The following is a 13,507-nucleotide window of genomic DNA, read 5'->3' as shown; positions in this document are numbered from 1 at the left end:
CTTCTGCCAGGACTCAACAATTTGTGCAAGTTCACCTGCTGACAAGGAAAGCCTTTTTCTTAGCCCCAGTGAAATGGCGTCTCTCTGCACAAACTTGGGACTGCACTTCCTTTTGCTATCACTTCTCAGATTCCATCTCCCTGGCTTGGAAACTTAATCTATTGCTGGGGCTGAGCCCAGGCTCCAGGTGTGCCCTGGGAGCGGCTTCTGCGTACCTACCTCACTGGGCTGTCAAAAAGACAAAGAAGATAAGCGATTGCAAAAGCAAATTTGCTCACTGCTATATAAACAGTTATTAATACTAAAGATGAAAAAATGAAAATGAAATCGTGTTTCTGTCTCCTACCAGCCACAAGAAAAGCTCTCAAGGTTGGCAAACAGCCAAACCCTTGCTTCAGGTAATCAGCAAAGCAGTGCACATCACCATGATTAACAAAAAGCAGGGTGTGGAGTTCTCTAGTTTGGCTTTGGAGAAGGGGCTGGTGTTATTAATCACTGAAGGTGGCAGTGCTGATAAATGCTCATGACTTTCTGATAGCTCTAGTTCCTGTCAGCTTGCCTTGGGCCCTTCCCTTCCCACCTTCCATTTGGGGCGTCCAATGAACCAGGGTCATATCAGCATTTGACATTCCTGGGTGCTGCTGTGGGTGCCGCCTCACTGTCAAAAACATATTTGCCTAAATAGGCTGTAGCCTCTTTCTTTAAAACACACACACAGACAGCACCTCCTGTAAAATGTCAACATTTGTCACATCTCTTTGGGATGAGAAGCAACTCACTGATTCAAGCATTCAACACATAGATCTGCCCATTCACTGAAATTATTCTGGTTGATTCAGCCCATGCAAATCCATTTGGACACTATCAGGCGGAGGGTCTTTTCTGTGGTGGGACCCAGCCTTTGGAATCAACTCCTCCTAGACATCAGACAAGCACTGACCCTGACTGGTTTTAGGAGCTTCTGGAAGACTCATTATTTTCTTAGGCTTTTGCTGCCATTACTTCCTAGCTTTCAGTATTTGTAGAGTTGCACGCCATCTCAATCTCCGAGCGATGCAAGATTCCAGGGGCTCCAGGTGGCTTACCCACATGATTAGGGCAGCCATGATTTTTTACTTACAGATCTGCCCCATTCCATTAGAAAGCCAGAGCTGGAGTAGCCCACAATGGGAGGAACCAAGTGCTTTAAATGTATGGTTGATGCACACTAAGGCAAGAGGCAAACACGAAGAATGCAGAGTGATGGTGATTCAGGTAGATGAATATGGCTGGAACGGGAATGTAAATGCATCCCGATCTACCAGAGGTGAATCAGGTTTTGCAGTCTCCATGCAACTTATGCTGCCCAAAACCTGTTGGACAAAATACATGTGTGTGTACTATCACTGGAAGCAAAGCCTTTATATTATTTTAAAAAAAAACTATTGTTTACCCTTGCTACATAGGGTTGAAGCGATTTAGGGCTTTATAGATCAGTCAAAACCATTTACTGTCAACTAATAGTCCAGCACCTGCAACCTTTCCTTTAAACCCAGGTGCCATTGGCCATGGCTTCTGCTGTAGCTGCAACCCCATCACTCTCCTTTGTTGGAATAGGGGGTGTCTTTCTTCTTCATTGTTTCATTTGCTATTTTGAGAGTGAGCACCTGGGTGCACCTGAAAACCGAAGACAGAGTCAGACCACTGGGCCCAGCTAGTCCAGTGCTGCTTACTTGGGTGGTGACTTTCCACAATGAAGTCAGTGTATGTGTAGAACAGTATACAGCATTCTTCCCCAGCACCACTGACTGACAAATCTTCCATCCTCTAGGTGCCAGAGATTGAACCAGGGGTATTTTATAAACAAAGTGTGTTCTTTACCATGCTTTTGGATTTGGAATAAAACTATCTTTTTTGTTGTTGCTCAATCCTAGCACCTGCTCTGTGCTTTTGGGTTTTGATGATGACAAGGGACTCACCATTTTATTGAAGTGGTACTTGCAGTACCCACAGTATTTCACATTGTCGACTTCCAAGACTTCTTCTTCACACAGGAGCCCAGCCATCTGAGCACTGAAACGAAGAAACAAGGTGGTTGTGTGAGCCGAGCCCAGGGCAGCACAGATTGTGGCAGAGGGACCAGAGCAGCCAGGTTCCCCCCTCTTTCTGTACCAAGCACAGAAGCTTATTGCTCTGCTGCTCTATTGTTAGCTTCTCAGAATGGGCAAATAAAACCATTAGGATAAAACCATTAGGATAAATGATCTACTCTGGGGGTAAGGAACCTCAGGCACAAGGGCCAAACCCCTCTATCTGGTCCTTGGGACTCTCCTCAGGCCTCAGGCCTCTGCAGCCACATCCCCTACTTCAAGGAGGGTATGAAGTAGGGGTGGTAAAAAGTGTGGCCTGGGGAGAAGTGAGTCCCAAGGGCCAGACAGAGAGGGCTGGGGGCCTCATTTGGCTCCCAGACCTGAGGTTCCCTACTCCTGGTCTGTATGGTTTAAGTTCATGTGTGGATGGTGATCTTGACAAACCTTTGGATAAATGGCACATCCAAAGCTCAGTTCTTTGAAGTGTTATGATTGCTGGGGTGAGGGAACAGATACTGGTATTTATTTTTGTGCATTATCTATTTCTTTAGGGGGGGGGACATAAAGACATCAACAATATGTCCATGTGGCTCTCATAAAATAGTATGTGAAAAATGTTTAAAATGGATTGAAGAGGGAAGATAAGGCAGGAAGGAAGGCAACCGAGAAGGTTCAAAGTTTCAGCAGGAAGCAACCAAAGAATCTGTGAAGTCCCTCATCGTAACTCACTCACGCAGGCTTATCTCATGACTATGAATCCAAAACCGAATCCAAAAATTGGTGGGTTTAGAAACAGGGACCAGGGAGGAAGGAAGTGACCATTAAACAGACACAATCATGGACTCACCAGGTGACATGGAAGGCTTGCCGACAGCCGTGACGGTTGCAAGTCATGCAAGCTCCAGAGGCTGCTTTGCTCTCCCTGCCCTGCTCTTCACAGATGTAGCAAGTCTGCAACAATAGGAGGCACAACATAGACGGTGTGCATTACACACTGTGATGAGCATATTGTGAGAGCCAAAATAATAAAAAAATGTACCTGATTGTTTTTGGGGTGACAACAACTTGTCAGCAGATAAATTTAAAAAGCATAGGAGAGCATAGGAGATGGGGAAATCAAAATAGGACAGTCCTCTGTGGAAGAGGCAGAAACGGGATGCTGAGGGAAAGCATTGTACGTGCATGTCTCTTTTACCTTGCTGAACCGGTCGTGGGGTACATACTGGAGGACGATTGGCTCCATGGTGAGAACATTAGCAAATTGCACCTCGGGGATGTACAGAGCGCAGACGACATGGGCCCAGCCTAAGTGAAGGACAAGACAACAACAGTATAGGTGGAAAGGCACAGAGAGGCTTGAATCAGGCAAACATAGAGTAATTGGCTTCTGTCTCCAGTGGGAGGCAGCAGTGGGGTGGGACTGGGAGAGACCTTTAGGAGACTCAGTTTTCACTGTGGAAATAAACTTGTATACCTCAGACCCCTGGTGAAGGCTAACCTCGCAATGCTCTTCGATACAAATACAAACAAATCCTTCCATGTTGAAAGCTATGTCTGAGAGAAGGGTTCTGGCCTTAACCTCTCCCTGACATGCAAGTTTTCTATGTGTAGAAAATAAAAAAGGGTGGTTGGTGGTATACAAAGGAGCATTCAGTCCTGCAAGACCCCACGTGTGGTCACAAGTTGCATAGCCCAGACACAGGCTTATCACCTCAGTGAAAATTAGGCCAGCATCCATAGCATTCCCAAGACCACTAAATGACCACATTTCCTTTCCCACACACCCCTAATCATCTTTTCCTCAATAGTAGCTCTAATATAACCATTATGGTGTTTTTTGGTGTGTGTGTGTAAGGCTGCAATTTTGTGGCGAGAAACTATGTTCTTATGTTTAAGAACGTAAGAATAGCCCTGCTGAGTCAGGCAAGTGGCCCAGCTATTCCAGCATCATGTTCTCACTGTGGCAAGCCAAATGCCTATGGGAAGCTCACAAGCAGGAGCTGTGCGCAACAACTGGAGACAGAAGAAAAACATTATGGTTAGAAACCATTGCTAGCTTTCTCCCACATAAATTTGTCTAATCTTGTTTTAAAGCGATCCAAGTTGGTAGCCATCACTACCCCATCTTGTGGCTTGGGGGCCTACTGAGGCCTGGGCCTGATTAGAGGCCTATGGAGAGCTAGCATCCCCATCTTGGCTCTCACTTCACTGGGCGCTGCACCAAGGCAGGATACGTGCAGCCATAGTTCCTTGAAAAGGGCCTCCCTCCCCACACCATACAAGGGTCGGTGGTAACCTGGAGTCAGCCCTGACTGGTTTGTGTCAGCATTTGGGTCGAAAACCTTAAAGGCTGTGGCCTGCAGGGCTACCATGAACTGGCTGCCTGGTTCTGCTATGTGAGAAAGCAGATATTCCATGAGGGACAGGGGAAGAGGCGTCTGTTTTTAAAAGCCTGGATTATATGCACAGCGGCTTCATACTAAACCAGAAGGCAACACTGAAAACTTGGATGCATTTGTTCCTGTGATCCGACGGGTTTTTAAACACACATGCAAGCAGGGTGATGCATATATGGCACAAGGCCTATCACGTATTCAGTCACAGTAAATTAACTCTGCAGTCCCATTCACTGAAACACTACACCACACCAGGGCTGGAGAACCTGTGGTCCTCCAACTACTAGCGTGGTCAATTGTCAGGAATGATGGGAGTTCCAGGTTCCTTATCCCTCCGTCTCTCTGCCCCCACACTCAGTTTAGGATAGTGTTTCTCAACCTTGGATCTCCAGATGTTGTTGGACTACAACTCCCATCATCTGGTCCTGCTAGCTAGGGATGATGGGAGTTGTAGTTCAACAACATCTGGGGACCCAAGGTTGAGAAAGGCTGTTCTAGGAGAAACCTGCTAGAGGTCCATGTTTTGGAGCTTCACCAGGGAACTTACATATGCACTAGCCATTAACCCAAAGTTACCCAAAAGTAGATGAGCATGCCCTCCTCAACTGAGTTCCTGTATATATTCTGAGCTGTCCCTGCCACCTTACAATAGGATGCTCACCTCCATTATCAGTCCGCTTCAATGCTCCATCCTTGTGGGGACACAGCTCACACCTCTGAAAATTAAAGAGAAAGGTTAGGACTTCTATGTAATAATAATAATAATACTTAAATGTGTATCGAACACTCCAGATATTAGGCTACATACTAGGCAGACACACAGACCATGCATTTAAAGCACACACACCCAGAAAAAGAATTCTGGGAACTGAAGTTTACCTGTCACAGAGCTATGATTTCAAGCACCCCTAACAAACAACAGTTCCCAGGATTCTCTGCAGAGGTGTGCGCTTTAAATGCATGGTGTTTACGTCATTGTTACCCTTACAATAACCCTGTCGGGTAAGGTAATACGACTCTCCCATATTGCAGTTGTTGTTGGGGGTGGGGGAAGAATGGCTTGTCTAAGGCTACCTAGTGAGATCATGGAAGAGCCTAGATTCGAACTGAAGGCATTCTTGTTCATAGATAGATTGACTGATTGATTGATTGATTGATTGATTGATTGATTGATTTTGGCCATTACATAGGTATTTTCACTTGCATCAACCATGGCAATATGATGAACAATACAGGCAGTGCTGAGAAAACTCACACACACACACACACACACAGAGAGAGAGAGAGAGAGAGAGAGAGAGAGAGCTATAGAACAAGTGGAACGAATTTTAAAAATTTGGATGAAATAACTATTATCCATGCTTTTTCTTTTTACACCTCCAGCTCAACTTTTCCTGAAAGTTCCCATTGTCATATCACTGAGCAAATGGGTTATCTCTAATGGAATAATTTATCATTAACTGACAACAACAGTAATGAAGTCGTATAAACCATCTCCAGTTTTGTAAGCACTGTACACATATTTTTTTCCCAAAAATGCCCCTGCCCACAGGCACATAACGTATCAGACATGATGCAAAAGGATACAAGGAAGAGTGGGCGATGGGTTGGGTCAGGCTGCTCTTACCCTTGGCATGACTTTTAATCTTTAAAAAGTCAGAAATCATTTGAGATTATGGCAATGGGCCCACGTGCAATACACTGATGCGGCGTATGCTGCGGCCTATATTGCAAAGGCTAAATCTCTGCATGTGGTATGTGAACTTTGGGACAAGGTGAGTGAGGTTGGACTTTGGTTCCCTTTCATTTCTATGGTTCTAGAACATCCAGTTTTGCCAGAGAGATAGCTCCTGCTCCACACTATCCCACTGAACTGGACTACTGGCAAATCCTGCTGCCACAGCTGCTGTTCTCAACACAAACCTCTCTTGCCTGGCAACTGGGGAGTTAGAAAAAAATCAAACCTTAGCAGGGCAGATTTGGAACATAAGGCCACCAGTTGCTGACCCTCCATTCTATAATATAACAACATGGAACGCTTTCTAACACAACTAGGGAAGGAATTTTATCTTTTCCAATGCAAGCTTAACATGATCCACATCTCCTGGACTATTGTGCGGATCCTGTAGCTTTCTCACCTTCTGAATGTTCTGGTACAACTCTTGGTCCAAAAAAGTATCAAAACATGAGAAAACACATTTAAAATATGTATTTAAATATGCATTTATATGAGAATCTTCATACTTTAAAAAAAAAAAACCGTAGCAAAGCAGGTTTATGGTTGAATATGTGCAGAAGCGACATGGATGGGAAATAGCCTGCATTAAAGGTGGTGGTTGGTTCAGTTCCAAAGGTGGCTTCTGCAGAGATGTCTTTGTAGCAGCTTTTCACTAGACTCCATTTCCTGCATCACAGACTTTCCTGACCAGAAGCTGCACTACACCCCTAAATTCAGATAACTCCTTGGTGCTCCATAGTGTCAAGGTAGTATGTTGACCTCTGGTTTATTCAAGTGGCTGAGCCTTAATGAAAGGGGACGGGCTTTGCTCAAGTTAAAATGTGGGGCAGGGCTCATTGAGCTGTTACTCCTGGGGGGCTCTCCCCTATCCTTTGGACCTGATCCTGGTTGCAAGGTGTCCTTCTGAAATCGCACATGCGAACATATGCATAGTATCACACACCCACACCCAAAAAAACTACCCCACACAAGCTTGTTTGGACGGGGGAGGGGGGTCGCCAACAGCCACTGCAAGCAGGGGAGGAAAGTAACTGATGGGGATGGGGAGGAAGAGGCAAGTGTCTTGGAAAGATCTTTGGTGGGCTGCCTTTTGAGGGATGGAGGTCTAGGGATTCAGGCCTGCTACTGCAAAGGATGCACTTGGAACTCAGAGAGACAGAAGAAGAGTAGGCAGGGGGCCTTAACATTGGGAAATTTGCACTTGAAAAGGTCCCTCCATCCCTTTCGGATCAAAGCGCCTCTCCCACCACACTATTAGCAAAGCTGTGATCATTAGCAGGAAGGGTTAAACAGCTCTGCCAGCCAGCCAGCCCACCCACCCCTTGGAAGGCTTTAATATCCTTGCTGTAACATGACTGTTAAAGCCTTCACATGATTCCCCCCCCCACTTCCCTCCCTCCCTTTCCCACGAGTTGCCCTCCAGCCAGTCCGTCTCAAAGGGCCAGCCTTACAATTCCTTTACAAAGCAAACAGAGCTTTAGCACTTCCTTCATCTAATGGAGCACAGCATCCCCGAGGGGGCTTTGGGAATGCAAGGAAGAATGAGAATGAGTGTGTCATTCCTAAAATGAGGAGCAGCTGGGACTCGACATTTGGAAGCTGTTTAGTCTCAGACATTTGGGATCCAGCTGTGGTTATACAGGGGCAAGCACTCTGCACATGCCCAGAGGCATTTGTGCATGTATTAACAGCTCTATATATTACATTGGCCAGGAATACAGGTGCTGGTAAGACTGAGCCCTAGCACAAATTGAGCTTCGGGTTCAGTTTGAATTAGTGCTTGGCCCCAGAAACTATTGCCAACACATAGCTCTAGAAAAAATGAATATGTATTCATTTGTGTGGCCATAACCAGCTTAGGGCTGGGGACTTATGGAACATGCAATTGCTGTGCCTCTAGGATTTTTTTTGGGGGGGTTATATCCAAGCAGCTGTGGGGCTAGAACTACCTGTACTGTCTGCAACCCACCCCTTCCCTGGCAAAACCTGCAGAAATCTTTGTGGAAACAGATCTTCACAAGTTCAGCTTACATCTCCAATGCTCTCACCTTCAAAGGAGGCCAGGCATAACTTCCTACTTTTAAAAGCTGGGAATGAGTACCAAAGTACAGAATACCAGAATCCCAGGACCTTGTATCACTTGAGAATGGTGTGCTTGTTTTTAAATACATTACTTCCAAACAAAGAATCCACACAGAATTGACCCAAATCAAAGTAATCCAGCACCTTAAAAATTGAAAAATTGAAAATCAACATAAAGAGATATATGTATCTAGGGTTGCCATACGTCTGGAATTTCCCAGACATAGCCGGAATACTGCTGTTGGAAGCTGTGTCTAGCTGGAAATCGGCAAAATGTCCGGGAAAATCCAGACGTATGACAACCCATGTCGGCAGTGCCATTTCTGGTGATTTTACTTTTAAAAAGCTCAAAAATATACATTTTTACAACTTTGGCAAATAACAATAATAATCACTTTCTGAAATGGCAACCTAGTATTGCTGTATGGAAGTATGCTAAGTGTCAGGTTATAAAAGGGCACACAAGGGTGTGTACAGGAACACATGCAAATCATGGTTCACTATTTTTCTCTCCTAAAGCTCAAGCCTGGCTTTCTCCTGCTTTCACAAAGCATTTGAGAAATGTATTGGCCAGCAAACTGAATGGCGATTCAGTACCACTTTGCCATTTCTGCCATGCTTCAGGAAGGCTGGCTGCCGTATTAAAAATTTTTAAGTGCCAGACAAGAAATTCCCTTTTACTGAGTCAGACCACTATAGTCTATATTGACTATTCAGACAGGAATTTTCCCTGGCCCAATCTCAATATTCTGGGGACTGAACCCAGGATCTTCTTCATCAGCAATGCAGAACTTGTGGCCATCTATATGTTGTTGGGTTCCAGCATCCATAAGTCACAGCCAGCATAGATGATTGATAGGGCAGATGGGAGTTGTAGTCCAAAAACTACAGGTTCCTGATCTAAATGCAAAAACTTTCTATCTTCTGTATGTCTACTCGGAAGCTAAATTTAATGGGCCTAACTGCATATCCCATAATACGTACTGAGGTAAAGGTAAAGGGACCCCTGACCATTAGGTCCAGTCATGACCGACTCTGGGGTTGCAGCCCTCATCTCGCTTTATTGGCCGAGGGAGCCGGCGTACAGCTTCCGGGTCATGTGGCCAGCATGACTAAGCCGCTTCTGGCGAACCAGAGCAGCGCACAGAAACGCCGTTTACCTTCCCGCCGGAGCGGTACTTATTTATCTACTTGCACTTTGACGTGCTTTCGAACTGCTAGGTTGGCAGGAGCAGGATCCGAGCAACAGGAGCTCACCCTGTTGCAGGGATTCGAACTGCCAACCTTCTGATCGGCAAGTCCTAAGCTCTGTGGTTTAACCCACAGCGCCACCCGCGTCCGAGGAGATAGTCCAACTGATTTAGGAGAGATGTATGAATAAATATGCACAGGACTATGTTGAAGGTCTTTTACGTAATTCTGATTCACCCATAGTGCTGACCAGCTTGGCTGTGAATCCTGGAAGACCTGCTCCCTGCCTTAGGTGCCTTTTCCCACCTGGCCTGGGAGGGTGGGACCATTTTGGCTGTCTCTTAGTGCAGACTCAGGTCATCAAACCTTAGCTTCCACAGCTGCCACCTGCCATGAACCACAATAGGCAGCAATAGCAGCAGATATGTTCTGTGCTTATGATAACATCTTATTCTCTTGTTAATTATGCTGCTTTAAATGTGCATTTTATATTTACTTCCTTTAGTAATGTTTTCTTTCGAACTGTTTTAGGTAATTTTTATGGTTATTAACTTTGCTGTGTTAAATGTGCCTTTTGGAGTTGACCTTTATAATGTTTTCTTTTGAAATCTTTAAGGTACTATTTTAGTTTCTTGTTAGTTATGTTGCTTTGAAGGTATACTTTATATTTGACATTTTCTTCAGTAATGCTTATTCAGGGTTGTTTTATTTATTTGATGTTTAAATGTGTTATAAGCCACTTTCAGATTTTTCCCTTAAAAATATAAAGTGGTATAGAAATGAAAATAGTAGTAGTAGTAGTAATAATAATAATAATAATAATAATAATAATGGGTCTTGAACTTTGTTTTATAGCCATGGTTTTAGACAAGAGTCCCAACTGTGCCATTTATTAAACAGGCAAAGGTAAAAGGGTAAAGGACCCCTAGACGGTTAAGTCCAGTCAAAGGCAACTATGGGGTTGCAGTGCTCATCTCGCTTTCAGGCCAAGGGAGCCGGTGTTTGTCCACAGACAGCATGACTAAACCACTTCTGGCGCAATGGAAGACCATGACAGAAACCAGAGCGCATGGAAATGACATTTACCTTCCTGCCACAGCAGTACCTATTTATGTACTTGCACTGGCATGCTTTCAAACTGCTAGGTTGGCAGGAGCTGGGGCAGAGCAATGAGAGCTCACCCCATTGCATGGATTCGAACCACCAACCTTCCAATCAGCAAGCCCAAGAGGCTCAGTGGTTTAGACCACAGTGCCACCAACGTCCCTAAATGACATTATATTCAATCCCCCTCTTTAAAAGCAGTGGGCAAACAGAATCCCCTTTTTAAATGTTGAAAAATTGCTTTGAGGGGCAAGGAATATTGACATCACCCATTTCCAGCCATTCAACACAGCGCTGCAAATACACAGAACTGATTTCCTGCAACCTCAGTCTAGGAAAGAATATGATACATCTAAAAAGAACATGTGGTTAGGGAACTTGTACAAAAGGCTTAGTGCTTAAATTATGTACTTCTGTACTCACTCAAAGACATGAAAGCTTCTCAGGGTTTTTTTGTTTTTAAGTATACACACACAGAGAGAGAGTGAGAGAGCACTTTGATAATGAATCAAGCTTTGCAAGAACATCGGAAGTGATTACACATAATGCCAGCTTTTTTACACAAATCTATATACATCAGATCTAGCATGTGCAAACACTGTTAAAACCTCTCTCCATAAGCTAGGCCAGGGGTCAGCAAACTTTTTCAGCAGGGGGCCGGTCCACTGTCCCTCAGACCTAGTGGGGGGCCGGACTATATGGGGGGGGGGAATGAACAAATTCCTATGCCCCACAAATAAGCCAAAGATGCATTTTAAATAAAAATACACATTATACTCATGTAAAAACATGCTGATTCCTGGACTGTCCGCGGGACGGATTTAGAAGGCGATTGGGCCGAATCCTGCCCCTGGGCCAATGTTTGCCTACCCATGAATGGAATGCAGTAAGTCTGAGGCACCAAATAACAGCTACATAGGTTAATGAAGCAAAAAAAAGAGAGACCTCCCATAACTGTCGGAACAGGCTCTCAGGTGGACATCAGATTGCTCTTGCATTAGGATTACCTGAGCCACACACTCTGTTCCTCCACCCAATGTATGTTTAATCAAAATCCCTCCAGGGCACCTTATCATTTAACTAATGCTTCATCCCAAAAAACAAAATCTCATCAACAATGGTGTGTGGATCACGTTACTTAGTCATGTGACAAGCAGCAGATGGAACCAATTTTTATTTACTCAGAGGAAATCTGAGCCACAGGATGCCTTGTCTGTGTGCATCTGTTCCTTCCAAGCTCAGCTGCTGCACCTCGCAAGGCTCCGCTGAACTGGGGGAATGGGTAGTCGCCCCAGCAAGTATAACAAACAGAGCAGGCTTATTTTCACCCTTCCAAACAGGAGCAGCAGTTATGCCCGCTCTGCCACAATAGCTCAGGGCTCATCTCATCCACACTGCTGCTTGTCTTGTGTCTAGAAAACACGAGTCTGCGGGGGATTATTTCGCTTACACTGTGTTTTTGAGAAAGGAGTCTGAGCAGTTTTGCCCCACTGCTTTCCCCTGGAAGACCCACTCTCTGGCGCTAAATAAGAGCAAACATCAACCTGGAGAAAACCCAACTGACATTTGCTCCCATTCAGGGGGTTTTCCCATTGGGAGCCTTTCTGACAGGCTTGGGGGGAAACAGCGTCTCAAATTCCTAGCAGAGGGCATCAAACTTCAAGGTGGCCGCTGAGGTTGCCATTTCAGGGTGCACAGACAGTGTCGTTATATAGTTTAGTCACTAGGTGGCATTGGACTTAGTTGTAGCCAGGTGGAGTCAGGTGTTTCTTATCAAAGAATCATAGAGTTGGAAGGGACCACGAGGGTCATCTGCTCCAACCCCCTTGCAATGCAGGGATCTTTTGCCCAGTTTGGGACACGAAGCCACAACCCTGAGATTAATCGATCCTGCTCTATCGACTAAACTATCCCTTCTTGGTGTTATAATGATTTGGAGAACTGGAACCCAAATAACCTTGATTTGTAACTGGGTTGGTTGCCCTTGTGGGCTGTTCTGTTTTTCTTTAAGGGAGACAATAAAGTTCTTATCTAGCTTCCTGACTTTGGTGTCTTCTGACCCCAGTGTCCTTCAACCTTAGGTCCCCAGGTGTGAATAGACCAGGCACCCCCAAACTCAGCCCTCCATATGTTTTGGGACTACAATTCCCATCACCCCTGACCATTGGTCCTCTTAGCTATGGATGATGGGAGTTGTAGGCCAAAAACATCTGGAGGGCCGAGTTTGGGGGTGCCTGGAATAGACTAAAACTCCCATCATCCCCTGCCAGCGTGGTCAATGGTTTAGGCAGAAGTGGCTGCCCACCAAAACTGATGGGGTAGAGCAGGCATAGGCAACCCCCGGCCCTCCAGATGTTTGGGACTACAATCCCCATCATCCCTAGCTAACAGGACCAGTGGTCAGGGGTGATGGGAGTTGTAGTCCCAAACATCTGGATGGCCGGAGTTTGCCTATGCCTGGGGTAGTGTGTAGGGACCCTAAACAGCAGATGGATCCAGCGCTCTGGTCAGGTAAAGCCACCATCTTCCCTGCTCTCCTCCCTAAGAGGACAACACTAAGATTAAGGAGAATTAAGCTGACAGGTAGTGCCACCCCCAGGGGGGTTGGCTGTAAGGCAGGCAAGCAGGGGGCAGACTGAGGAGAGAATGAAGCTGGTGGGGCAGCCCCTCCCCCATTTGCCCTAATGAACCAGTCTCTGCTAGGTCTGCTCAGCCTCCTATGACAGTGAATACAGCTGCCACCCGATTTTTAAAAAAATCATGTGCTACTCCTGTGCCTTTAATATCCATTTCATTTGGGGAAATTGAAGCTTTTCACAGTGTGGAGAGATGCATTTACATGCTACCTACTCATGTATGCAGATCAAAGCCACAAGAGCAAAAGCCAATGGAAAAAGTTGGCAACTCTAAGGGTGGGAGGGACACTA

The 13,507-nt window shown here is 45.4% G+C and overlaps 1 protein-coding gene across 6 annotated transcripts in view; it reads right to left on the bottom strand.

The window, feature by feature from the left end:
* The window catches only part of MLLT6 (MLLT6, PHD finger containing), an 89,381-nt gene that overhangs the window by 55,122 nt on the left and 20,752 nt on the right, over positions 1-13,507 (bottom strand). For all 6 annotated transcript variants that reach the window (XM_079949346.1, XM_079949344.1, XM_079949347.1 and 3 more), the window contains exons 3-6: positions 5,127-5,181; positions 3,265-3,374; positions 2,917-3,020; positions 1,959-2,052 (exon numbers count right to left, since the gene is read on the bottom strand). In XM_079949346.1, the coding sequence (XP_079805472.1) occupies positions 1,959-2,052; positions 2,917-3,020; positions 3,265-3,374; positions 5,127-5,181 (363 nt within the window). The remainder of the gene's footprint in view (positions 1-1,958; positions 2,053-2,916; positions 3,021-3,264; positions 3,375-5,126; positions 5,182-13,507) is intronic.

The sequence above is a fragment of the Podarcis cretensis genome (assembly GCF_951804945.1).
Source record: "Podarcis cretensis genome assembly, chromosome: 13".
NCBI classification, from domain to species: Eukaryota; Metazoa; Chordata; class Lepidosauria; order Squamata; family Lacertidae; genus Podarcis; species Podarcis cretensis.
This window is presented reverse-complemented; position numbering and strand designations above follow the sequence as displayed.